The sequence below is a fragment of the Gopherus evgoodei genome, chromosome 4 (genome assembly GCF_007399415.2).
Source record: "Gopherus evgoodei ecotype Sinaloan lineage chromosome 4, rGopEvg1_v1.p, whole genome shotgun sequence".
Taxonomy (NCBI): Eukaryota; Metazoa; Chordata; order Testudines; family Testudinidae; genus Gopherus; species Gopherus evgoodei.
This window is the reverse complement of record NC_044325.1, coordinates 148,418,207-148,445,800: the sequence shown is the minus strand read 5'-3', so window position 1 is coordinate 148,445,800 and position 27,594 is coordinate 148,418,207. Positions and strand designations below refer to the sequence as shown.

The following is a 27,594-nucleotide window of genomic DNA, read 5'->3' as shown; positions in this document are numbered from 1 at the left end:
AGGCACTTGGTTTGGAAACATTTAAAAATTTTATGCTGAACAATGAAAGCTCAGCATAAACACAAAGGTTGGGTGCTCTCACAACCCCCCATTTACCTGGACTCTGGAAACCTTCCAATAGACTTGCATTTCATTGTGCTATGTCCAGTCTGGGCTTCTAAAAACCACTCATTCTGGCAAACTACTGTCTATAGAGAAGAATTCATTGTGGGAAACATCTATTACTATGTCTTTAGAGTAGATGGCGTTCAGCTTTCTTGGAGAGTGGCACTGGTGCAGAGAGCAGTGTTCTTTGCCCCTAACATTTTGCTGGGATTTTTATTTCCTGAAACATTACAACTATTGACACAGTTTGCTACCTCTCTGCAATTACAACACTTAGACCAGCAGCAGTGTAAATAACTGTTGTGTGTGTACAGGGAGATGCTAACCACTTACAGGGAAGCAAATTCTTTGACTGGGTAATTAACATCTTGAGGAGCCCAACCTATCTGAATTCATCAGTGATCTCTGACACTCACGTGAATTCTTCCATCCTTGATAGCAGGCCCATCCTCAGCAAGTCGAAGGATGAATAAGCCCATATTATACTCCTTTCCTCCGCGAAGACTGAATCCAAAACCCCGAGGGCCTCGTTCCAGTTCTACTGGAGAACAGCCAAGACTCTGCATAAGAAACAAGATAAACAAGATGAAGAATTGTGGACTGAGGAATTTTAACGTTTGTTAGTTTCCCCTACATTTTCAGGAAGGGTATTCTATAAAACCAGAGAAATCCTTTCAGGTTCACACACTAGGCAGGTTTTAATACACAGCTATGAAGGGATGTGGTTTCAATTAAGTGCAACATGCAATTGAATTTGACTAGTCACAAACTCACACCATATGATTTGGTATGAGGCAGAATTATACCCAGCCAAAATCTGCAGAGCAGTTTAATTCTAAGATTTCTAAATATGTATGAATTGTTTTGCCATATAGAATGTTCCCAAGATGTTACAGTAGTTCCGTTTCAAAGGTTTGTTGTTTCTTTTATAATTATAATGATCAGCAATATTAAACTAGACTAAGTTTATAACATTAAAATATTAAGTATTAGCAAAACATCCTCCCTACTGTTTGACACATGCCTAGTCAGCACATTCGTAACAAAGAATATCTTCTCAACACCATATCTCCTAAGGGAAAGGTTATCCTAGACTATTAGCATACATATGTCAATGGTAGTTGAGTTTTAGGGCCTCAGTACCACCAGGATCTTGCAGTGTCTTTTGGCTACTCAGGATAGGTGTCTACCTGAGAAGGACGGCTGCCTACAATGGAAAGAACGCTGCCATCGGGCTGGGGCAAGTGCTTGTGCTCAGGCCAGGGAAGCCTGTAACTGTTGGAAAGTTCTCTTCCAGCTTCATCTTCCGTGACTCCCCTGCAAATTGATAGAAGGAAAGGTTAAGTTACTCAGGTCACATTTACATGGAAACTGAATGAATCTGCAGCAACAACTTGCTAATAGTTACTATTGGATGGACTAGTAAGAAACATGTCAGTTGTACAAAAATATAGTTTTCTTATGCAAAGCTTAGACAATTAAAAGGGAATATTTAACAGTTGTTTCTTCATCATCTGTAATTTATAACCTTAACCTACTGCAGCACATCAACAGCAGACCATCAGTTATCAGTCTGTTGGTTGGCACAAGGAGTTGCATCAGCTATTTCATTCCCGGGTTAGGGACATCTGACACTAGGATCTTCTGTGAACCCAAGGATTATAAAGAGTACAAAAAATAGCAGTTCAGTCTTACTCTCTGTTCTCATTTGCAGGGAACCCTTCTCTCTTCCCATACTTCCCTCACAGGTGAGACAGTTTCGACAGTATATAATGCTTAGTTTATCCTGAGCACGAAGTGTCCCCAGTTCGTACACAGAACATGATCAGGTGCTTCTGAGCAATGTAACAAACATGCAAAATCCAGAAAATGAATCACTGTTGAGGATTTAATCCCAGACTCTTTGCCATCACAATGATTAAAAAAAAATCAGTGTGCACCATCCAGAAAAAGGCCACATAACTGCTATGAATGGATTTAAACTGTGCAGTGACAGCATCTAATTTTAAAATGTTCATTTTAATGAAAGCAGATAAGAAAAGATCATCCAAACAGCCACCTGCAATAGTGCCCAGGGTAGGTAGGGTACTATTGAATTACTGATGTAATAAAAATAATGCTAATATGGGAAAAATAGGTGAAAACCCCAGCATGTCCATCTATTCATTGTGGTACATAATTGATACATTGGCTGTGAAACAGAATATCCCTGTAAATACTTTCCCCATTGACAGCATCTCCCAGGATCTCAAACCATTTATTGATTGGGGTTTTATTGGGTGATTTCCACTCATAAGTAATCGCCCCTTGGTCTGAGAAAAGTGCTGAAGGGATGGAGAATCATCTCTGATCAGAGCTGGTCTTAGATATCTGCCTCCTGATTTACTGGGTCCCTGAACAGCCAAGCCATACAAGAATGACACTTTCAGTTTCTCCTAGACAGAGTCATAGACTTTAAGGTCAGAAGGGACATTATGATCGTCTAGTCTGACCTCCTGCACAACGTAGGCTACAGAATCTCACCCACCCACTCCTGTAACAAACCCCTAAACTATGACTGAGCTATTGAAGTCCTCAAATCATGGTTTAAAGACTTCAAGGTGCAGAGAATCCTCCAGCAAGTGACTCGTGTCCCACGCCTCAGAGGAAGGTGAAAACCCCCCAGGGTCTCTGCCCTGGAGGAAAATTCCTTCCTAACCCCAAATATGGCCATCAGCTAAACCCTGAGCAGGTGGGCAAGACTCACCAGACACACACCCAGGAGAGAATTCTCTGTAGTAACTCAGATCCCACCCCATCTAACATCCCATCACAGGCCATTGGGCATATTTACCGCTAATAGTCAAAGATCAATTAATTGCCAAAATTAGGCTATCCCATCATACCATCCCCTCCATAAACTTATCCAGCTTAGTCCTCAACCCCTTCAGTAGACACCCTCTTCCGTAGAAGAACAGGAATAGTCTTCAGCTATGAGTGTGCAAAATCTGTGTATTAATTACAATTCCCCACAACATATGCCAAAGACGGTGCACAGCACGAACACTAACAGTTACATGAGATTATAAGGGCCAGGCTGATACAGGAATTACTGAGGCAACAATTCCTCACAATTTAAAGTCCTTATTAGGTACCCAGAACGATGGAGCATTTATGCCTTTTTTAGATACAGTCAAGAGCAATGCCCGGATGATGCTCCCAAGCACTGAGATGAGGGTTTGCTGCAGGATATGGGGAACATGACCCACAGTTGGCTGCTCTTCCTTCCCCTCATTCCTGCACACGGATTCAGCCCCAGCCTAAGTCATCCCTGGTTTCACATCAGCCAGGCTCATTCTTTTTTCATTTTTGGTTCCCATCTGTCTGAAAAGCATCATACCTGTCTGCTCTTGCAGAGTTGGCTTGTGTTGTTCCCATAGGTCTGTGCTGTGGGGCTGGACTTTGTCTGGCAGAGTTGGTTCCTGAAGGGGGGCCACGGTGCTCTAATAAAGTCAAACAAAACAGAACAGACAGACCTCTAAAAACACACCATGTGGCGTGAGGGGAGTAAACAGCATGAGAGAGAGAGAATTGCTGTTCTGAACATTTCTGACTCTTCTAGGTAAACAGCAGCTCTTGCGGTCAGCTGCCCAGAGTGAGAATGCAGGGCTTTTAATTTAAAATTTCAGGAGAAACAGAATTTCCATTTTCCTTAGGATAAGCTACTGGGCAGGTCTGAGCCACACAGCCAAGCACACACAATACTTCTGTGCTGGATGACAGTAACATGCCAGGTTGATGCTGCGCTGAAGAGGAGAAGTGGAGATTTCGAGATTCAGTTCCATAAATCAGTATTGAGTGAAGTTCATCCTCCCAATGGAGAAACTTTTTGCTAAACTAAACTACTTTATTCTAGGAATGACAGCACAGATTAAGTTTGAGTCACCAACATACAGACACTTATATTGTGTGTAACCTGGTAAAGGCAGGAGCAGTGTCAGAACTAAACAGATCCACAGTATTTGATGGTGATTTAACAAATAATCAGAAAGATCAGCATGATGCCTGCCCCACCCCTACTCCAGCTCCATTGTGAACAGGGTTTGAGCCCAACCCAGCCAGGCCCCTGGAGGCGCTACTGACAGTCACACCTGCTAATCCATGGTGGAGAAGATCATCACAGGAAAACTCTCAGGGAAAGGATAGAAACGGTTCCTGAAGCTGTATTAAAGGGACTTGTCTATTCAATATTTTAATCAGAACTGAAATATCAGAATGTTCTCCCTCCCCCCAAGTATCAGAGGGATAGCCGTGTTAGTCTGGATCTGTAAAAGCAGCAGAGTCCTGTGGCACCTTATAGACTAACAGACATTTTGGAGCATGAGCTTTCGTGAGTGAATACCCACTTCGTCGGATGCACGAAAGCTCATGCTCCAAAATGTCTGTTAGTCTATAAGGTGCCACAGGTCCCTCTCCCCAAAGAGCCTTAACAGGCAATTTACCTATAATGGTATTTTAACAAAATCCCTCTTAATAGCCTTCACAAAGCGAACCTTCCCCCAACACAGAAAACACATTTACTGTACGTGTCTGATCAAATGACTTACAAAAAACACTCACCAAGTTTTGAAATACAAAGTGACTGCTACTCAAACAACAGCGTAAACCATATTCCACCAAAATGCACTCAGAAACCCCTAAAGGGCAAGTTTTAATCTGGAAGGAACATTCATAGTTCAGTTGCAAACTCTAAAAATAAGTTCTTATAATGGAAAGTCTCACAGACATTCCAGCCCAGAGTTGCTAGGTGTGTTAGGTAAATGCATTTCTGGGTAATAATTGAAAAACACAAGTAATTATGCACCTTGAGGTAAAGGAAAGCATATTACTGCTTCTCAGTACAGATTATTACATTAGACTGCAGCATTTCTCAGCTATACCAGACGCTGCGGAGTTGCTAGGACATGCCTTGAACAGGTTTCCCCCCGCACCCCCCAGAGACAAAAGTCAACATTTATTCCTGGCGCACATTCAAAGTTTTAGTTAATAAGCACAGGTAAGAAAAAGGCCATCTGTCTGCATGAATTCTCGGCTCCTCCACTCATCCTGCTCTCAGGGCCGATGCTACCGTTTAGGCAGTCTAGGCAATTGCCTAGGGCGCCAGGATTATTGAGGGGGCGGCATTTTGCCAGGGGGGCGGCAGGCGGCTCCGGCTGACCTGCCGCAGGCATGCCTGCGGAGGGTCCGTTGGTCCACGGCTCCAGTGGAGTTGCTGCAGTCATGCCTGCGGACGGTCAGCTGCTCCTGCGGCTCCGGTCGACCTCCCACAGGAATGCCTGCGGCAGCTCCACCGGAGCCACGGACCAACGGACCCTCCGCAGGAACGCCTGTGGCGGGATCAGCGCGGGGGACGGTGAAATGGCCTAGGGCGCGAGAAACCCTGGCGCCGGTCCTGCCTGCTGTCCCATGTTTTTGGTTAGTACATGACCGAGGCTGTCGTAGAATGTCTTCTGGAGCATGGAGCAGAATTCACTTATTCTAGAATGAGAGAGACTATTGGGACAAAGGGTGAAAAGAAAAGAGCACACATTTCTGAAAGCTGGAGGGGAGTAGTGGAGGGATCAGAGTTGCATTGTAGCATTTTCACTGCCAACCTAAGAGGTCAGCACAGAAGATGCACTGGGAAACAGCAAAGTCAGTCAGAGCTCAAGCACTATGGTTCTGAATAGCTTCTGGCTAAATGGGTATTTCTCTCCCCCCTCAGTGTTGTCCACAATGCAACTAACTACTGGCAGCAGTAGCCAAATGGCCAACCCTATAAAGCCCAACCTGCTTCCCAGAGTGTGTAACTGACTGAGAGGTCTGCATGATCTAATGTCTGCGCTGGCTTTCCCCAGGGTCTGACTGCTCTAAGGAGGAGAGTGCCTGCCTAGTATTTTGTGAGCTGGAACTTGGTGCTCACTGCAGCTGTGCTATTAGCTGAACTACATTCCCCAAGCTTAAACCAGTGATTATTTTAGAAGCAGTAATTTACTCTTGTTTATGAGCAACATGGATTTCTGTATTTCCTCCAAACATTTATAGAAATCTCCAAGCAACATTGGTCACTTTGGGCTAGTTTTCTAATCTATTACTGACATTTTTTTCCAACACTGATTCTCGCTCAGGTCCATGTTTTATCTCTGAATTTTATCTGCAAATTCCATATGATTTAGGAATGGTGAAAAGCTAAGATCAGTGTTTCTACAGGGTGTGAGAAAAGGGGTGTTAGATTCAGATATCAATGGCAGAGGCAATTTATCTCAAAGACAAGGTTGATTAAAAACTAGATAGAAATGGACTTCAGCGCAACCTCAACTTCAACTGCATTAAAGGCAGGGCGATTGCTGTGAGCTGCATCCCTTTGGCCTGAAATGGATGAGATTTGATAAAAATGAAAAGCTTCATTGAAATATAATGGATTTTATAAATAAAAAGAGCCTCCATGTTTCAAGCATTAATGAGCAGGTAAATTAAGTCTTTGATATGAAAGGCCAAGATACCATGTTAAATATTTGCAATGAATGTGAAATGAGAGGGGATCATTTGTTGGCTTTATCCACATGCTGGTTTTACGTATTTATTCTTTAAGAGTGGAGAAACCCATCTTACCGGCAAAATAATTATAGCAACTTTAATTAAAATCTACAAGCAGCAATCCAGAAAAATGCAATGGTAAGCAGTGCTGGAAAAAAGCTCTCTCTCTTCAAGTGATTGGATTTCACATATTTATAGCAATTGTTTGTGTAGGGAACAATATATTGACAGCAGTGTGGCATGGGAGCTTTCATTAGAAAATCCCATCTCTGAAGGTGGGACTTTGGCATCACAAATATTCACTTTGCTGCCTAGAGGATTTCACGATTTTGTGAACTGAATTTACTAGCAACCTGAGAGGCTTTGTAGAACAGTGATCAGGATGCAAGTTTTTTCCAAATGTATCTTTAGAAGAACATTGTGTCCCGGAAATGCAGCATCAGGCAAATCTGTGCATTTTCACAGAGTGAGAGGAACACACTGACAATGTCCAGCAGGGCAGGATATCTAAGAACTGGATATTTCGCAGGCTTGACTTCTGTTCAGCAATAGGGCCCCTGAGGCACAGCTGCCCCAGCTATTGGCAATGCCTCTTTAGGCTTGCACAGGCAGTATCACCGTAGGAACTTACCTTTTAGTTCTGGGACAGGGGCTCTCCTGATGTGAATTCCTGCTGAAGAACTCTAGGATGCCAAGTAAGGTAAAAACATTCTACCCAACTTTTCACTAGCATCCCAGAGTGCAGTCATTTCTTCCCTCTTCTAAAACTTGAAGGATCAGATCTTTCTCACACAAAAGTGCTAGAGCTGGATGGGGAATATTTCCTGTCAGGAACAGTCTCTCTCTGATTTCTGTGGACGTATCTCCATATCACAGCACTGATTCTCATAATGCCTGAATCTTGTCTTTTCAATAAAACGCTCTCTGCATCTGTCTCCCCTACCTCACTCCTCTGCACTTATACCCAACTTCCATCAAGCAAATGAAATGAGCTTCACAGTCCGTCACTCACTAGATAGATTATTTTCCTAAAACCTCTGATGTCTTTATACCACCTCCTTTTCGGCTTGTTAATTTAAGAAGATATAAAACCAGACTCTGGGGCTTCGCAGCTATTTTATTACAGAAATACTTGGTGATCATGTGGCAGCACGCCCCACCCTGCAGGCTGTGCCACCATTAGTGTCCGCACTGGGGAGAAATAAGCAGGCATTTTCCTTACCTTCCTCAGCAATGACAGTCAGGGTGACCACGTGACCTGCATCTTTAATCAGCTGCACTATACTGTCATGGGACAGCTCTACGATTGACTGCCCGTTCACGGCTGAGATACGGTCTCCCACTTTCAGCTTCCCACACTGATCGGCTGGGCTTCCTTCAATTACACGCCCGATCTTGTGGGGAATCACTAGGGAACCAAGAAGAGGCACGTCAGCTTTTTCAGCATACATTTTACTGGTTAATAGGCAGCTGATGTTACTGTTCATTTGTATGAAGCACTACAAATGTAAACAATTGCTGTTAACTGTCTCAAATAAATCAGAGTGGCTCTACCATGGAGTGCTTCTAACTTGAAAGGAACTAGCTATTTATTGTCATTGTGACCTACATATTTGAATCTGGCTAACAACAGGCAGTAGGTGGAGTTGGTATAGAGAATTCCACACACCGTGCAATACTGGCTGTCTGAGTACTAAGAAGTGGATCTTACGGTGGTGGTTCATTTTGTTTACAGCCAAGGTTCATTACCCTTAAATCAGAGCAAGTTAAAATCAAGAGCCTTAGCAAAAAAGGGCATCATATAATTTCACAAAGAGTTTTCTCTCCATTGCGTACATGGAAGGAGGCACTATCAGAACTAATGACAATAAATCAGCCTTGTTACATTGATTTGCAAGACAAACAGGAATGCATATAAGCAGAGAAATGTTCAGAGGAATGGGGAAAAAAGGACTTCCTCTGATCTATCTGTGTGGCTAAACCTGTAACTAGATAAAATGGAGACATATGTAAAGCATCATTGGTTCCACTTCCAAAGCTGTTACTTAGTGCATCAGTCTGGCAGATTTACAAGAAACACAACATTACTTATGCATACCCTTCCTTAAAAGAATCTTAAAGTTTGCCGTTATGAAGTGCATGTTATCAAAATAAATTTCCTACCATGTCTCCTTCAGTTTCTAGCAGGTGTGACTTTATAGGCCAAGTGGCTCCTGATAACCTCCTCAAGGTGGCACAACTGCCAGCAGCAACTTGCACCACTGCCTGGCTGGCAGTAGGCAACCAACAGTTAATGAGTCCCACTCATTGATTTGTCCTGCTGTGGTTTGTACAGGGTAGTTTTTATACTAAAACAGATTAGGTCATAAGGGATCATGTACTGTTAAAATTTGAGTTCTAACGAGTTTTTCCATCTAAAACAAATTTTACTTGTGCCAATGAATTAAACAAAATATATATATCTGCTTTGTGGATTATTTGGGCTACATCAGATGTGCTGAGCAGGATGTCAATCTATAAACTGGATATTTGGGCGTTACTGGAATGTGTTTTTTAGATTCTCCACAATGTGCAAGGTGCTATGTGAACAGGAGAGAAGGTATGGTCCTTATCTAAAAGATACACACAGACATAAGGGAAGGAAGGGGGTTAACAACATAAGGTATTTGGCAACTGACCAAGTGTTTTAATATCAATGTTAAAAAAAAATTAAATAGAGGATTCCCCAAGTACTCATGAAAGAGCCACACTCAGCCAGTTAGTGTCTTGCAAACAAACACTGCCATGAAGGGGGGTATTTTAGAGGGATGTGAATGAGGAGAAAGCAGTGGCCCCAGCATCTCAAGAAAGGCAGTCCATCCATAAATACATTATAATGTATTATGTATAATAAAATTAATATGGCTAATATAATGTTACAGCAAATAAAAAGTGGAAGTTAAATTGTGAAAGAAGTATGCATTCCCATGGACTGTATATACAGTGTGGAATACCCCCCAGTTCTTATATAATGCCTTTGATTAGTAGATCAATAGAAGCTAGGCATCAAGGCGGCATGGATTAATAGGTTGCTGAAGCTGGTATCACCACAGAGTGGGAAAGAGGGTCACCATGAAAACAGAAAAGAGAAGTTGAGAAGGAAAGGGCAAAACTTTACAGAATCCTAAGGGTGACTATGGGAACCCTACCAGCCCACTGGTACCAAGGAGCATTTGTACTGTTCAGACGCTGCTGGAGTCTTGGCCTGACTGATCCTCCTCTTGACCACAGTCATTCCTAACAAGACTGATCCCAATGTGCCTCTTTCAGGAATGACACATGGGACCAGGCAGTGCCATGGTGTGGAGTTCCAGTCTGGGATACATGGGGACAGGTGTGTTCCTTTTCCAATTTCCAGGTCTCTCTCTGCTGTAGTAGGGAGTGTGCAAAGTCCAAGGTTTACAAACAGCTTTACACTGCACACTCTTGAGAAACTTCCATCTCCATGGTCATTTTCCCTTCATTACAGCTTGCCAGACAGTCTTATACATGAACAAGCCAACTATGACAGATCCACTGGAACCACAAAAAACCCACGCAGCATGCAAATCCAGCAGAGTGAAGGAAAAATATTAACCAGGCAAAGCCACTAAGAGCCTTCCCCTGGCACATGAGAGCTATTATTATGCCTAAATGAAAACCTTTAAAGGAAGCAGATCACATCTGCATGGAATGAATAAAATCTTATGCATCAGGATTCTCTGAGGCAATTTGTTCTGCCATATGGAAGGGGCTGGTTTCTTGCTTGCTTGCTTAAAAGTACTGAAGCATCCTTTGGAGGGAGGAATAGATACAAAGAGCCAGCTTGATGCAGCAATGGCAAATCTAGGCGCACAGATTGTTTTTTGACCCTGTGACATGTACAGTACAAATACCCAGCAATACCTAAGTACACTAGGGAAGAAAAATAAAACCTTCAGACAACATATTCACTTTAGAACGCAGCTCATGACAGTGGTGCTGGGTGTAGTCAGACAGAATGCAAAGGTGAGCCAGAGAAGTAAAGGTTCTGGACAAAGATTTTTCCTGCTTCTGCATTTCTGGGCTTCAAGATGGATCTGCACCCATAACCCCCCCGGTGTTTTCCATAAAGTAAGTTTTAACCAGCCCTAGAGCTCAGCTTATCCAGGCTGCTCACCTCACTGCCACTCTCCTTAATAACACTCCTTTAGAGGCCAAAGCGATGGGACTGGGAAAGAGAAGGGGAAGCAGAAAGTAAGGGAGAGAGAGAGTATTTTTAAGGGCCTCATTCACATTAGTCACTTTCCCAGGGCCGGATCAAACAATGGGTTGAGTATAGGAGGGGGCAGAACTAAGAAGCTTCCAACAGGCAGAGGAAAGTTCCCCTGGTAGCAAAATATGATCATCTTTTTCTCAGAAATACAATACTTTTCTTCAGGCATCTCTTTGGCAGAAATCAGCCAGTATCTCTACTCCCCAGCAGCTCCCACAGACTCTACCAACTAGCAAGATCTGGAGTGATGCTAATGGAAAACTGTAAGTCAATACAGCAAATTGCACTCAACAGCTCACGTGAGGCCAATGCACCAGTAGGAAGCCTACAGAAATTTCAGCTCATTGTGCTGCCTGAGCTACAATACACTGGTGCCAGAGGAACTTCACGTTAAATCAAAGCCCATCTGTCAGGCCTGGTCTACACTACGCGTTTAAACCGAATTTAGCAGCATTAAACCAATTTAACCCTGCACCCATCCACACAATAAGGCCCTTTTATAGCAATATAAAGGGATCTTTAAACCGATTTCTGTACTCCTCCCCGACGAGAGAAGTAGTGCTGAAATTGGTATTGCCATGTCAGATTAGGGTTAGTGTGGCCGCAAATCGACGGTATTGGCCTCCGGGCGGTATCCCACAGTGCACCATTGTGACCGCTCTGGAAAGCGATCTGAACTCGGCTGCACTGGCCAGGTAGACAGGAAAAGCCCTGCGAACTTTTGAATTTCATTTCCTGTTTGCCCAGCGTGGAGCTCTGATCAGCACGGGTGTTCTATCAGAGCTCCGTTACAGAAGACGAAATGACAAAGCATTTGAAAAAATCTCCAGGCTATGATAGACAGAGTCCACAGCACAGTGCTGTGTGACAAGCGTAACGGAAAGCCAAAGAATCAAATGGACGCTCATGGAGGGAGGGAGGGGGTACTGAGGACTCCAGCTATCCCACAGTCCCCGCAGTCTCCGAAAAGCATTTGCATTCTTGGCTGAGCTCCCAATGCCTGAAGGGTCAAAAACATTTTCCCAGGTGTTTCAGGGTATATGTCGTCAATTTACAGCCTTCTGTCATAAACAGATAGCTAAGGGTTAATGTTCTTTTACCTGTAAAGGGGTAACAACAGTAACCTGAAACACCTGACCAGAGGACCAATCAGGAAACAAGACTTTTTCAAATCTGGGTGGAGGGACCTTTTGGGTGTGAGTTCTTTGTCTTGGGTCTGTGCCCTCTCAGCTCTGAGAGTGATTTTTCTATCTCCAGGTTTTCTAATCTTCTGTTTCCAAGTTGTAAGTACAAGGATAGCAAGACAATAGGTTTATATTGTTTTCTTTTGTATTTACATGTGTGTAGTTGCTGGAATGTGTTAAATTGTATTCTTTTGGAATAAGGCTGTTTATTCACTTTTTTTTCTTAAGCAATTGACCTGTATATTGTCACCTTATTACAGAGACTATTTTTAATGTCCTTTTCTTTCTTTTTATGTAAAGCTTTCTTTTTAAGACCTGTTGGAGTTTTTCTTTAGTAGGGACTCCAGGGAATTGGTGGGAGGAAGAAGTCAGAGGGAAAAATCTCTGTGTGTTAGATTTACTAAGCCTGACTTTGCATACCCTCTGGGTGAGGGGGAAGAGAGATTAGATCTCTCGGAACTTGTGTTTCCAGGACTGGAAGCAGGGAATCTCCTAGGATCGTCCAGGGAAGGGAGCCTGGGAGGAAGTAACAAGGAAACAAGGGGAGGGGGTTATTTCCCTTTTTTGTAAGACTCAAGGCATCTGAGTCTGGGGGTCCCCCAGGGAAGGTTTTGGGGAGACCACAGTGAGCTAGGCACTGTATAATTCCTAGCTGGTGGCAGCAATTACCAGGTCCAAGCTGGTAACTAAGCTTGGAGGTTTTCATGCTAACACCCATATTTTGGACGCTAAGGTCCAGATCTGGGAAGAAATGTTATGACACCTTCCCCCGCCCCCGAAAGGGAAAAAAACATTTCTTGCCTTTTTTCAGTGTCACCCTATGTCTACTGCATGCTGCTGGTAGACAGGGTGCTGCAGCGCTGAACACTAGCATCCCCTTCCCGGTGGCAGACGGTACAATATGTCTGCTATCCATCGTCGTCATCAGCCCGTGAGTGCTCCTGGCTGGCCTCGGTGAGGTTGGCCAGGGGCGCCTGGGTAAAAAGGGGAATGACTCCCGGTCATTCCCAGCAGATGGTACAGAGCGGCTGGTAACCGTCTTCATCATAGCAACTGGAGGCTGAGCTCCATCAGCCCTCGCGCCCCCCTTCATGTCTAAAGAAAAGATTCTGTACTGCCTGGACTATCATAGCAGTGGGAGGCTGGGCTCCTCTCCCCCGCCATCCTTTAATGTCCTGCCTGGACTATCATAGCAGCTGGAGGCTTCCTCCCCTCATTTTATCTCACTAAAAAGTCAGTGTTTCTTATTCCTGCATTCTTTATTAGTTTATCATACAAATGGGGGGACACTGCCACGATAGCCCAGGAGGGTTGGGGGAGGAGGAAAGCAACGGGTGGGGTTGTTGCAGGGGCACCCCCTAGAATGGCATACAGCTCATCATTTCTGCGGGATCTCTGGGGCTCTGACACAGAGCGGCTGTGCTCTCTGGTTCTCTAGTATACTTGCCCCATATTCTAGGCAGGACTATTTTTAGACAAAACGAAGGGAATGACCCAGGGAGTCATTCCCATTTTTGTCCATGCGCCCCCAGCCGACCTCAGCAAGGCCAGCCAGGAGCACCCATGACAGCAGCAGACGGTACAGAATGACTGATAACCGTCATCTCATCGCCAATTTACAATGGCATAGCAGACGGTGCAATAGGGATGGTAACCATCTCTGCTACCTTGCAAAGGCAAATGAATGCTGCTGTGTAGCACTGCAGTACTGTGTTTGTCAGCAGCATCCAGTACACATACAGTGACAGAGACAAAAGGCAAAACGGGTTCCATGGTTGCTATGCTATGGTGTCTGCCAGGGCAATCCAGAGAAAAAGGGCGTGAAATGATTATCTGCCGTTGCTTTCACAGAGGAAGGATTGAGTGATGACATTTACCCAGAATCACCGGCGACACTGTTTTTGCATTTGGATCTCAACCAGAATTCCAATGGACGGGGGAGACTGTAGGAACTATGGGATAGCTACCCACAGTGCAATGCTCCAGAAATCGACGCTAGCCTCTGTACATGGAGGCACACTGCTGAATTAATGTGCTTAGTGTGGCCGCGTGCACTCGACTTTATACAATCTGTTTTACAAAACCGGTTTATATAAAATCGGAATAATCCTGTAGTGTAGACATACCCTCAATGTGCTGCCTTTCCATGCAACCAGAGGTGCCTTTAATTTATCTGGATCCCTGAAGGTGTAGCAAAGATGGTTCCCCTCTGCATGGATCTTTACAGTCTCTTACAATGGCTCTTGGACCAGCTGCCCATAAAACTCCACACGTACAGCACATAATTTGCAGTAATCGCATTTCTACCTTAGACTGTAACCAAAGATCGATTGGTTCCAGCTGTCCCTTTCACTGATGCTCTTCCTGTCACAACTGAAATTTCACCTGAAATCCCTTATGTACACCCAAAGCCCAGTGGAGGGAGGGAGGTGTGTCTGTCCTCCTCCTAACTTTATTGCAATTGCTCTCCCAAGCATGCTTCACTGAAAGGAAACTGATGGTGAATGGAAAGAGAGAGGTGCCGAATTATGTACTTAACAGATTTCAAACTATGACAGCAAATCTCAAACACTTTCTGAAAGTCATCGGAAACCTGACTTTAATTTACCATTCAGGCTTGTAATTAATCAGCTAGCCAACACTTGTTATCTGCCATAAAGGAGCACACATTGATGCCTCTCAATTTTTACCTCCATTTAAAGATTTAATTGTATTGTCTTTAATTTCTTCTCCCATTTTTAAAGCCTACATTTTAAATATAATTTATGTAAGAGTTACCTGTGATGAGAAAAGCATCACAGGATTGTAGAGTTACAATTACTGATGAATTATCTTGTGTAAAATATCCCAGTTTTCTCTCTCAGTGGGTTCATTTTAAGACATTTATTAATGTCTGGAAAAGGGGTTGAGCAGTAAGGTGGTCAAGTTTGCAGATGATACAAAATGACTCAAGATTGTTAAATTTGAAGCGGACTGTGAAGAGTTACAAAGGGATCTCATTAAGCTGAGTGACTGGGCAACAAAATGGCAGATGAAATTCAGTTTTGAGAAGTGCAAAGTAGAGCTGTCGATTAATCGCAGTTAACTCAAAAAAATTAATCGCAATTAAAAATTTAATCTTGATTAATCGCAGTTTTAAATCACACTGTTAAAATACCAATCAAAATTTACTAACTATTTTCAATTTTTTCTACATTTTCAAATATATTGATTTTAATCACAATACAAAATACAAAGTGTACAGTGCTCAGCTTATGTTACTTTTGATTATAATAAATATTTGTACTATAAAAGTGACAAACAAAAGAAATAGTATTTTTCAATTTGCCTCATACAAGCACACTGCTATCTCAATATAACACCACCCGATATAACACGAATTTGGATATAACGCGGTAAAGCAGTGCTCCGCACTCTGTTGGATCAAAGCAAGTTCAATATAACATGGTTTCACCTATAACGCAGTAAGATTTTTTGGCTCCCAAAGACAGCGTTATATTGAAGTAGAGGTGTACTGTAGTGCAATCCCCTTATTGTGAAAGTGCAATTTACAAAGGCAGATTTTTTTTTGCTACATAACTGCACTCAAAAACAAAACAATGTAAAACTTGAGAGCCTGCAAGTCCACTCAGTCCTAATTCTTGTTCAGCCAATCGCTAAGAGAAACAAGTTTGTTACATTTATAGGACTAATGGTGCCCGCTCCTTATTTACAATAAGTGAGAATAGGTGTTTGCGTAGCACTTTTGTTGCCAGCACTGAAAGATATTTACGTGCCAGATATGCTAAACAGTCACATGTCTCTTCATGACGACCCAGCATATGTTGTTTGATATAAGAACATTTTCACTGCAGATTTGACAAAACACAAAGAAGGTTCCAATATCAGATTTCTAAATACAGGTACAGCACTCAATCCAAGGTTTAAGAATCTGAAGTGCCTTCCAAAATCTGAGAGGAATGAGGTGCGGAGCATGCTTTCAGAAGTCTCAAAAGAGCAACACTCTGATGCAGAAACTACAGAACCCGAACCATCAAAAAAGAAAATCAATCCTCTGTTGGTGGCATCTGACTGAGATGATGAAAATGAACATGCGTCGGCCTGCACTGCTTTGGATCATTATCGAGCAGAATCCTTCATCAGCATGGACGCATGCCCTCTGGAATGGTAGTTGAAGCATGAAGGGATATATGAATCTTTAGCGCATCCGGCTACAACAATGCAATGCAGACGCCTGTTCTCACTTTCAGGTGACTTTGTAAACAAGAAGCAGGCAGCGTTATCTCCTGCAAATGTAAAAAAAAAAACTTGTCTGTCCGAGTGATTGGCTGAACAAGAAGTAGGACTGAGTGGACTTGCAGGCTCTAGAGTTTTATTTTGTTTTATTTTTGAATGCAGGTTTTTTTTGTACATAATTCTACATTTGTAAGTTCAACTTTCATGATAAAAAGATTGCACTACAGTATTTGTATTAGGTGAATTGAAAAATACTGTTTCTTTTGTTTTTACAGTGCACAGACTTGTAATCAAAAATAAATATGAAGTAAGCATTGTACACTTCTGATTTCAATTACAACAAAGAATACATATATTTGAGCATGTAGGAAACATCCAAAAATATTTAAATAAATGGTATTCTATTGTTCAAGAGCGTGATTAATCATGATTAATTTTTTTTAATCGCTTGACAGCCCTAGTGCAAAGTAATGCACACTGGAAAATATAATCCCAACTATATATACAAAACGATGGGAATCGTGGATAGTTTTTTGCAAATGTCTGCCCAGTGTGCAGGGCATCGGCAGTCAAAAAAGCTAACAGAATATGAGGAACCACTAGGAAAGGAATAGCAAATATGACAGAAAATATCACAATGTAAATTTGATTCACCCAGACCTTGAATACTGCATTCAGCTTTGGTGACTTCACCTCAAAAAGAGACAATTAGAATTGAAAAAACTACAAAGAAGGGCAACAAAAATGATTAGGGGTATGGAACAGCTTCCATCACAGCAGAGATTAAAAAAGGGGACTATTCAGTTTAGAAAAAAGATGACTAAGGTGGGACATGATAGAGGTCTATACAAACATTAATGGCATGGAGAAAGTAAATAAGGAAGTGTTATCTACATCTTCTTATAAGACAAGGACTAGGGGTCACCAAATGAAATTAATAGGCAGCAGGTTTAAAATGAACAAAAGGAAGTCTTTCTTCACACAACGCACAGTCAACCTGTGGAACTCCTTTCCAGAGGATGTTATGAGGGCAAAGACTATAACAGGGTTAAAAAAAGAGCTAGATAACTTCATGGAGGATAAGTCAAATGGCTATTAGCCAGGATGGGCAGGGACTCAACCCCATGCTCCAAACCTCTGATTGCCAGAAGCTGGAACTCAATGACAGGGCCTGGATCACTAGATGATTCCCTGTTCTGTTCATACCCTCTGAAGCATCTGGCATTAGCCACTGTCGGAAGACAGGACACTGGGCTAGATGGACCCTCGGTCTGCCCCAGTATGGCCGTTCCAATGTAAGATGTGGCCAAGAGGTTCCAGCATAATGCAATACACTGATATATCAGTGTTTCTTATTTACAAGCAGTAAAAACAGCCTGGGACTGCTACCTTAGTGCTTCCAATGCTGAAACAGGGATCCGGTTATCTTCTGTTTCCCACTTTAAAAACAAAACAAAAACCTACTTTCATTGCAGTTTCAACTAGATGAAAGAATTTCCGGATGGTATTCTGACAAGAATGTTCTAATGATGCAGTATCAGGATTACACAGTAGACTTCTGCTTATTATTAATCATTTTTCTAATCATCATCCAACTTTGACAAGGCAACAGAAAATCAGTCCAAAGTGGTAGTTTTTCATATCGATAACACAGGGCACATAATCATAGTACAGCATCAGAGTGTGACAGTTCCTGTCCCAAGCGTTACTACAGGCCTGGACAATTCGTAAAGTGGCAAGGGCCATATTACTCCAAAGAAAACAGCTGAGGGCTGAACTCCCCCATACCCTCACTGCTGAAACACCACCCCTTCAACCTCCCTGAAACACAACACACATCCCAGCGCCGCCCGCCCGGTTCGTCATCCCCCCATGAAATAAGGGGAGGAGAAAAGGAGGACAGTTTGAAGGGATTTTCTGGGGCTATGAGCTAAGCCGGGGAGGAGAAAGGAGGGCAGTGTGAAGGGATTGGATGTGACTGTCCAACACAAACACAGGGCACGCAGGAGCTGGAGGGGGCAGTATGATAGGGGTCGGGGAGGGGGAAGGTCCCTGGACCAGGGAAGGGGGCAGCAGTTGGGGCAGGGCAGGTGTAACACACACACATTCTCCTCTCCCCCAAGGATTTCCTGGCTGCCCACAGACAGTTCAACCCCCTCCTCCATCACTACAGAGGCCGCTCTGGGAGCAACCAGTGCAGTAGCTGCCCCGCCCCCAACCAAAGGGGGGTTGGGGGGGCCTTGGCCCAATCCTCTCCCCAACCTCCAAGCTGCGACTCGAGCCCAGGCTGGGTGCCCCTCCCCTTGCTTGGCACTTACTGGCTTTGCTCCCTGTCCCCTGACTGCCCCGATCCCTCTCCACACCCGACAGCCCCCCTAGACCTCCCGACCCATCCAACCCTCCCCCCGCCGAACTCTCGTCCCATCCAACCCTCCTGCTGCTCCTTGTCCCGACTGCTCCAATCCCTCTCCACACTCCCACTCCCCCAGAACTCCTGACCCATCCAACCCTCCCCCAGCCCCTGACAGACCCCCCCCCAGAACTCCCAACCCTCCCCCTGCTCCTTGTCCTAACTTCTCTGATCCCCCTCCACACCCCCGCTCCCCCAGAACTCCTGACCCATCCAACCCTTCCCCCGTCCTGACAGCCCCCCCAGAACTCCCAACCCATCCAACTCTCCCCCTGCTCCTTGTCCCGACTGCTCCGATCCCTCTCCATGCCCCCGACAGCCCGCCCCCCAAACTTCCAGCCATCCAACCCTACTCCTGCTCCCTGACTGCCCCCCCAGAGACTCCCCTTACCACCACTCTGCTCCAGCTGCTGGCTCCACGTGGAGCCAACCAAACAAGCTGCCAAGCACAGAACCCCTCGCCCGCAGAGTGCTGCAATAGGATGCTGGGGGGAGAAGGGACTCTGCCTGCTGGAGGCCAATGCGAATAGCTAAATCAGGCCCAGGCACTCAATCACCATGCTGCACTTTGTGTGAGGGGAAGGGAGGGGAAGAAGGAAAAATCCCGGACGAGTGCACCGGCCCTGGGCAAACCCTACAGCCCCACCCTGCCGCTTGCCCGCGGGCTGCACAGTGAGCCCACGCGGGCTGCATGCGGCCCACAGCTATAGCACATGATTTTATCAAACAGAAGTCAGCATCTCTGCGTACTGAGCTAGTACTGCAGCAATACTCAACTCCACAGCTGTTCACTCTTTCACAAGCTTCACTGATACTTTGCACTTTTTTGTTTTAAACTTCATAAAAATGCATTCTTTTAGCCATGACTTCAAATCATTCTAAGTCAAAATATATATCACGTAAACTCGACAACATGAGACAATGATCTTTCAGAGTCACTGCTTTTGTTGGTGTCACTAGGCATAACCCTAGGTAACTCGGGAGGGTGGTAGACCACAAGTGCCAATGAAGCCCTCCTGTTGTAGCCCTCAATGAACCAATATTCCTCCATGTTAAACACTTTATGTAACCTAGTGTAACCTAATATGTTAAGAGCTGTAAAATGTAATGTCAGCAGTTAGTTTTCTGATTGTAACAGCCAGTTCCCTGCTGTAACACACTGGAGCTAAATTGAAGCAAGTTTCAAGGCCGCTTTTAGATACAGTATCCATGTCTCAGCAGCGGAGAGGGGGGAGGAAGGGGGAAGACAAAAGATTGAGTGAGAAAAGATACTGCAGCTGGATGGGAAAGGATGGGGGAGTGAGAGATCAGCTAGTCAGCAAGTTCTCAGAAAGCAACTGGGATATAAAAGTAGGAAGCCGCTTGTGCAGGAGTGCTGGATCTGAGGCGTGCTAGGTCTCCCAGCACCGCTTTGAGATCTCAAATAAACTTTGCTTGCTTCTCCACCCTGGTGTGTTTACTGGCGCTAAGCACTCTGGGCACGAACCACCGTTGCTTGCCTTGGGCACCCTCTGTGCCTGCAACAGTTTTGGCGTCCCTGGGTGGGCAAAGGCGAAAATTAGCCTTGCCCAGATCCCTCCTGGAGGTCAGTGGATCGCGGTGACGACCGATGCCCAGTGCACACCGGTGACTTCACTGGGGGCCTCGGCGGAGATGCGGTGTGAGCGACCCCAGAGGGCACAACAGTGCAACGCGCTCGAGTAGTGGAGAAGCAGTTGAGGGCAACGGTGAGGAACCGGTCCCTTGGATAAGGTAGGAACAGTCCAGTGGTCTGGATTTTTGCCTGTTAGGACCTGGGGACGCCCAGTGTCACCCTAGAATATGGGGCAGGGACAGAGTACAGGCTGGGCACGGTGTACACCCTTAGAATGCATTCTAGCGAATTGGGAAGTGCTTGGATCAGACCCACTAACTAAAAGTAAACTAAAAAGTTCTGTATAGTAGACTGGCCTCAATATCAACTAGAGGACCAGAAAGGTGGCCACTGGGAGGATCACTATATTATAACACGATCCTCCAATTACTCCTGTTTTGTCAGCGAATGGGTAGCTTCTGAAGCTGTTTGTATGGACAGCTCTTGTAAAAATCCCCCACCATAGCTCCTGTTCTTCCCCGTCTGGTGGAGTGCAAGGATTCAAAAGCAGGTTAGAGATAGTGCAGGGACAAAGGAGGGACCTGTCTAGAAAGGGGAGACCCTATGTCCTAGTGCACTCTCTCCCTGTTGTAGCTAAAAAGCAAGATCAGATACAGAATGGTACTGGGGGCCAGTGAGAGTGACTGTTACCGGAAGACGCCCAGAGTACCCTGTGAAGCAAAAGCTCGTGATCAGGACTACTCTAACGCAAGCCCGGTAACTAGTGGATCTTTAGGAGGTCCGACCCATGGTGGGCTGACTCGGCCTGGCATCATCCGGTGAGGAAGCTGCCTGGGTCTACGAGTGTGTGTACCCATCTTCCCTTCCCCTTTCCTTTCCATGTGGGCTACTGACAGTCTGATCATCTCACTGGAAGCAATCAGAGTAAGCGGCGCCGTCTCCCAGAGACTAGCCGACGCTCTTTGCTGAAGGGAGGTGTAGGAGGGTCGTGGCCATCCTCGTTAGCCTCTCCTGTGTGAGTACCCTGTAGGGAAAAATCCTTAGTTTATGAGCTGCTAGCACGGACAGGGCACCCTCCCTGTGTGTGTAAGTGGAAAATGGGGGGGGGGGGCAGTCGAAACATTCCATCTCACCCCCTAAGGGTACCCCCGCATATTACATGTACGAACATTACGGTTCATCAACCTGCAGGTATTTAGAGAATTGGAATATTTACACGTGTGAAAATCCATCTAAACAATGCCCACTAGAAGCATACATCTAAGGCCTGGTCCACACTACAGCGTTAAATCGATTTAAACAGCGTTAAATCGATTTAACGCTGTACCCGTCCACACTACAAGGCACTTTAAATCGATTTTAAGGGCTCTTAAAATCGATTTCTGTACTCCTCCCCAACGAGAGGAGTAACCCTAAAAATCGATATTACTATATCGATTTAGGGTTAGTGTGGACAGAAATTGATGTTATTGGTCTCATTCTTTTACTGAGTTACCCAGAGTGCACTGCTCCGGAAATCGATGGTAGCCTAGGACCATGGACACACTCCACCGAATTAATGTGCCCTAGTGTGGACGCGTAAAATCGATTTTATAAAATCAGTTTTATAAAACCGGTTTTAATAATTTCGATTTTATGCTGTAGTGTAGACGTGGCCTAAGAGGAGCGTTTAATCACCAAAAGCCCTGACACAGCATGAGCAAATTTGTCTATTGAGGAAAGGAACGGGTTAATTTAAAAATCATCTTGGCCTAGGGATGGAAGGGGGGGGTTGCTCTGCGTTCAGGGTCAGGAATCGGCGCGGACTGTGCTTGGTGCAGGGAGGGGCTGCTTTCAGCCCCAGCTGGCTGTGAAAAAAATATAGTCCGGGGGGGGGGGGGGAACCAAAGGCAATACAAGTTACAGAACTGAGATTACATTTGCAAAGCTTAACTGTCCAGTAAGATCCAACAGTGTGCCTTTGTGACCCTGGAGTCGGTGTGGCTTGGTGACACCAAAGAAGCCACAGGCAGCCGACCTGGACTGGAATCTCTGAAAAAGACGCCACAGGAGATTCCAGGGTGTAAGAGAACAGCCCTCCCAAGAGCAGAAGGATGTTGGAAATTCTGGACAAGCTGTATACAGGATAATCTCCCGTCCACCTCTCCCCCTTCTCTGAACATTATACACAGAAGTGGCCAGTCTGGATGTACGTGTGTGAGTATGAAAGGGGCTTAGGGCTTGGGGCATTAATATTTTCCTGAGTGATGAGGGAGCATTCCCAACACTCTCCATTGTTGTTTTATTATTTTATTAATGAAGCTTTAAAATTCAGTTATATGGTGTGTTTTCTTCCCCCAACGATCCTGTAGTGTCAGCCTGATCACCTGACACGAGGGATAGATTGGTAACAGAAATTTGTCACAGTTTGGTGAGCAATTAAGAAGGGGGGAGCCCTGCAAAATTTACACCATCTATTTGTTTGACCCTGTTATTTTATGTTTTTTTTGCTTGGTACTGTTGGTGTTATATGTTGAGAACTGCATGAGTAAAAGTGAGTCCTAATAGGATAAGGAAACGCTATTTGGTTCTGGCTCTGTTCTGTTTAACCGGTTACTGTTGTTTTTCTGCTCTGTTCATTTGAGCGTTAGGAGTGTGGGTGGAACTGAACCTCTCATTTGTAATTCCTCAGAGTGGAAGCCATGCGTGCGAGGAAGCTCTGAGGTTGAATTGAGATCCTTCTGTCCCATCCCCTGTAGCGGTCAGTGTATAGTGGGAAAGTCTGGCTTAGACTGTAAGTTCCTCTGCTCTGTGTAATTCTCTTTTCTGTTTAAGTGTCAGCAGACAGATGGATGGGTCTCTGGGTAAACTCTCTAAAGGGGTTTGGATTATATGTTAAGTAAATGGCCTTTGCCAATGGGCCATGTGTTTTCGTCCAGGTGACAAGCCTCACGAGGGAGGACTCTGGTTGTCTTGTGAGTTAGAATGTTTAAGGGAAGAGACTAGGAGGGGTGGGGGCTAGTTGAGAAGCCCACTCTCCTAGTGAAACTGGTAGTGGAACAAGTTGGTGCCCATGGAAGGGACGGTTCAGCAAGAAAAGCAGGATCGGGCCCAGGCGGGCAGGCAACAGACAGAGAGATTGGAAAAGAGGTTGGAAAACTTTAAGGGTGTAGTGGACGGAAGGAGTCAGTAAGTGTAAGCATGGGGATTTCAAATACCCAGGACTTACTTGGAATGGTGAGTTAAGTTGATAGAAGTGGCTGTTGGGAGACATGCAAGTGATTTAAGGGAGAGTGAGAAGTTAACTCTGTAGTTGCTGGAGGAAACAGCAGTTGAACTTTGTAAAAATGCTAAAGAAAAAAGTTCTTGGTGTCTGTGAAATGTTTGTAAATAAATTCAGGCAAAGAAATTATTGGATTGCAATCGTTTGATTTGGCTATGAACAATTTAGTTAAATTAGCTGAAGAATATATACAGTGTTATGTAATTGAAAACCTGGGCTGCCTATGAAACAAATACAAGAAAATATGGGGTAATTCCTCTGTTTGCCTGAAGTCAACAAGAGTATTTGTATATTTCAAGCGATGATTGTCTGCCTAGAAGGGGTGGGTAGACCTTTTTTTTTTTTGTCTTTCAGATAACCAGAGAAAACTGAGGCCAGCTGAAAAGCCTTCAGCGTACCATGCATTTACTGGCACAATAGGAATTATGTTTTGTGTTCTATGTTCTGTCCTTTGGTGTTTGTCTTGTGGCCGGAATTGTTGTGTTTAATATTTTCATAGAATAGTCTATTTTAAAATTAAACAAAAAGGTTAAATTAAAATGCAGATACTTGTTTTGTTCAACTTGAAATACAAAGTGTTTGGATAAATCAGGAGAATGTGATATACTAAAATCTAATGCATTTCCTTAAGTAAGGAAAAGAAACTTAATTGGCCAAGTTGTTAATTGCAAAAATTGTTGTTAAAATTTGCATACCAACAGTCTTTGGAAGCAAAGACATGAAAAGTTAACCCACTCCCCATATTGTACATGGGATCTTTCTGGCTACCTCAGATTTCTAGCCGGAGGGCTGGGGATGGTGGAAGGCTATTGGACTAGAGGTTGTATTGAGTGAACTCCTCAAAGTGGGTGTTTTTGTCCTGGCTTGTTGCTCCAAAGCTCTGTAATAAGGTTATTTTAGTAAAAGGGTGTGTGTGGCATATATTAAATAATAAGACTAATATACTGTATAATGACAATGTTTATGTCTTCATTGTTGGGAAAAAGGTGTATAAGTAAAAAGTGGAAGTTTCCTTTGCACGTTAAAAGAAGCCAAGAAGGGAAGGAGGACAAAACAGAATGAATTAACTGAAAAAAAATAAAATAAAATAGCAAGCTCAGGCTATAGATAAGACACTGACTCCATTCAAGAACACTGCTCACAGTTAAGACTTGGTTAACAACCAGGAAAAGGAGGGTTTGAATTTGCCCACACAGCTATGAGATTTGCAAAACACTGCCAGGCACTAATGAAATGTGTTAAGTTTCTTTTCTCACAGGTAAAGAAGCGCTACCCAAAGACCCTAGCAGCCCTGCCACTCCTTGGAACCAGGAGATGGGATTGATGTAAAGGTCCACCAACGAAAGACTGCTCTGGCTCCACCCTGGAAAGGCCCTTATTAAGTCCTGCTACCTACCAACACCACTGTGAAGTGCCAAAGACTGATTGCTTGGACCCAAGATTCTCACTGCAAAAAGATCCCTTCACATCGGGAGAATTCTCCTACTGATGATTAGCCTATTTCGCCTTCTAGCTCCACTGTGACTTCTGGACAGCAGAGAAAAAGTACAAGGTGAAGTGCTAGTAACCTCTCCCTTGTCCACTGACAGATCTACTGTGCCTTTGAATTTTTCTAGAAGAATCAAAACCATTACAGGGTGATGTGCTAGTAACCTCTCCCCTGTAGGATGCTGCACCATGACTGTTTTGGGAAAGAAGGAACACTCCACTAAAATTCACTCCACTAAAATTGCCAAAGCCCAGGGATTCCTGACTAGAAAGGACGTTAAGAACTGACCCTAGTGAAGAAACAAAGAATTACACACTGGTGGGAGGACATTTGTGGGACCCATGTTTGGGAATGTGGTATTAATTGGATTTCGGGGTTTATTCTAAAGGCTGCGCCCTGTGTTTTGGATAAATCCTTCAGCATGTATAGCTCTCTCTAATTGGATTTTAAACAACAAGTACCCAAAGAGTTTGTTCTGCTACTAGAAATTTTACCCGTATTGAAACCATTCCAGTGACTAATAATGTATGCTATTAATGGGAATGCCTTTTGACAGTACCTGAGAATAGTTAAATAACAGATGTATTATAGTACTACACCAAGAAAAGATGGTATTGAATATAACTGAGGCTGGGAAGGCATTGCAGTGGGATCTAGTATGTTTAGGAATTTGGGATTTCCTGAATGACCAGCTGATGGCCATTCGGAGTGATCTTGAGTACCAGACTTGGCCCACTGCCCTTACAGACGCATCAGGAATACAATCTGATCTGTGATCACGAAGACATACTTGGACACTTTCTGGGTGGAAGTGTGGCTTCTCAGGGCAGGGTGTGCGCCCTTATAGGGGATGAATGCTGTACTTAAGTCCCAGAAAACGCACAAGATATTAACAAGTACATCCTGTCAGCCGAACAGGCTTTTGAACAGTGGAAAGCCAGGAAAGGGAACCCCCTATTTCTGATTCCCTCTGGGGCTGGTTACTCAGCCTGGGGTGGGGGGGAGACAAGGGGGAGGCACTGCTCGCCTCCTGCTCACTGGTATGGTGTTATGTATCGTTACTCTCCTCTTGCTTGCTTGTTGTAAAGCACTCCAGCTCCCTAGAGCTTAATCGCTTTTTGTCCTTAAAGTATGAGGAAACTCAGCCGAAAGTTTGTTGAGTATTCTCAAAGGAGGGAGTTGTTGGTGTCACTAGGCCTAACCCTAGGTAACTCGGGAGGGTGGTAGACCACAAGTGCCAATGAAGCCCTCCTGTTGTAGGCCTCAATGAACCAATGTTCCTCCATGTTAAACACTTTGTGTAACCTAGTGTAACCTAATATGTTAAGAGCTGTAAAATGTAATGTCAGCAGTTAGTTTTCTGATTGTAACAGCCAGTTCCCTGCTGTAACACACTGGAGCTAAATTGAAGCAAGTTTCAAGGCCGCTTTTAGACACAGTATCCATGTCTCAGCAGCGGAGAGGGGGGAGGAAGGGGGAAGACAAAAGATTGAGTGAGAAAAGATACTGCAGCTGGATGGGAAAGGAGGGGGGAGTGAGAGATCAGCTAGTCAGCAAGAAAAAGTTCTCAGAAAGCAACTGGGATATAAAAGGAGGAAGCCGCTTGTGTAGGGGGGCTGGATCTGAGGCCTGCTAAGTCTCCCGGCACCGCTTTGAGATCTCAAATAAACTTTGCTTGCTTCTCCACCCTGGTGTGTTTATTGGCGCTAAGCACTCTGGGCATGAACCACTGTTGCTTGCCTCGGGCACCCTCTGTGCCTGCAACACTTTTGTCTGTATTTCTGCTCTTTCACAGTATAATAAACTTAAGAGAACTAAAGCAGAGCAAAATGTCAGTGTAAATTGTCTGGGCTGGAAAAAAGGGCATCCCTTTCCTCACATACAAACGTTCAAGTCATTATTACAGTAAGTGCTCTGGGATCATTAGGGCAGTTACTGGGAAAGTGATTCACAGCCGGGGACATAAGAGATTTAAGAAAGGTGTTTCAGATCACTGGGGTACAGATACCCGTGTGTCCACATCTCACGGAATAAAAACAAGGAAGTAACTTGCTGTGCCCTGGGTAAATTCACTGAGCAGTCCGGCATCCCTTTTGTGTTACAAGGCTCAGGCCGGCTGTAAGCTCTTCATTCTCTATGAACTGAGAACCACATCCATTTCTCCAATTCTCACTAAGGGGAACAATGCCAGCCAACAGCCCTAGTTATAGATTGATCATCCCTTTTCATTTTACAACCCAACTACTCAAATCTTGGCCAAAAGTATCTGAGAAGAGTGTGGAAGTCATCTCATAAAGGTCAACAGTTTGTGAAAGGTAGGCACATCTGTCTATGCAGAGGTGGTCTTAATAACCGCTGCCTGGCAAGGCTCTGGGAGTCTGGCAGCCAGGATCACACTCAATAACAAAATGTATTTGATTATAAAGAATGGGCACTTCTTTTAAATTACTCTAGTGCTAGGGGTCAGAAATCTTTCCATTAATTAG

General features: G+C 44.3%; 1 protein-coding gene and 1 long non-coding RNA gene across 5 annotated transcripts in view; one reads left to right on the top strand and one right to left on the bottom strand.

Annotated features, from left to right (window-relative positions):
- MAGI3 (membrane associated guanylate kinase, WW and PDZ domain containing 3) overlaps window positions 1-27,594 on the bottom strand; it is a 235,891-nt gene that overhangs the window by 7,956 nt on the left and 200,341 nt on the right. For 3 of the 4 annotated variants that reach the window (XM_030561749.1, XM_030561751.1, XM_030561752.1), the window contains exons 16-19: window positions 7,883-8,068; window positions 3,485-3,587; window positions 1,296-1,422; window positions 522-665 (exon numbers count right to left, since the gene is read on the bottom strand). In XM_030561749.1, the coding sequence (XP_030417609.1) occupies window positions 522-665; window positions 1,296-1,422; window positions 3,485-3,587; window positions 7,883-8,068 (560 nt within the window). The remainder of the gene's footprint in view (window positions 1-521; window positions 666-1,295; window positions 1,423-3,484; window positions 3,588-7,882; window positions 8,069-27,594) is intronic. The other variant, XM_030561750.1, reaches the window with a different exon arrangement.
- Window positions 4,042-27,594, top strand: part of LOC115650996 — a 29,009-nt gene continuing 5,456 nt past the window's right edge. The window contains exons 1-2 of the long non-coding RNA XR_004000288.1: window positions 4,042-4,053; window positions 20,134-20,288. This is a non-coding gene — a long non-coding RNA (uncharacterized LOC115650996). The remainder of the gene's footprint in view (window positions 4,054-20,133; window positions 20,289-27,594) is intronic.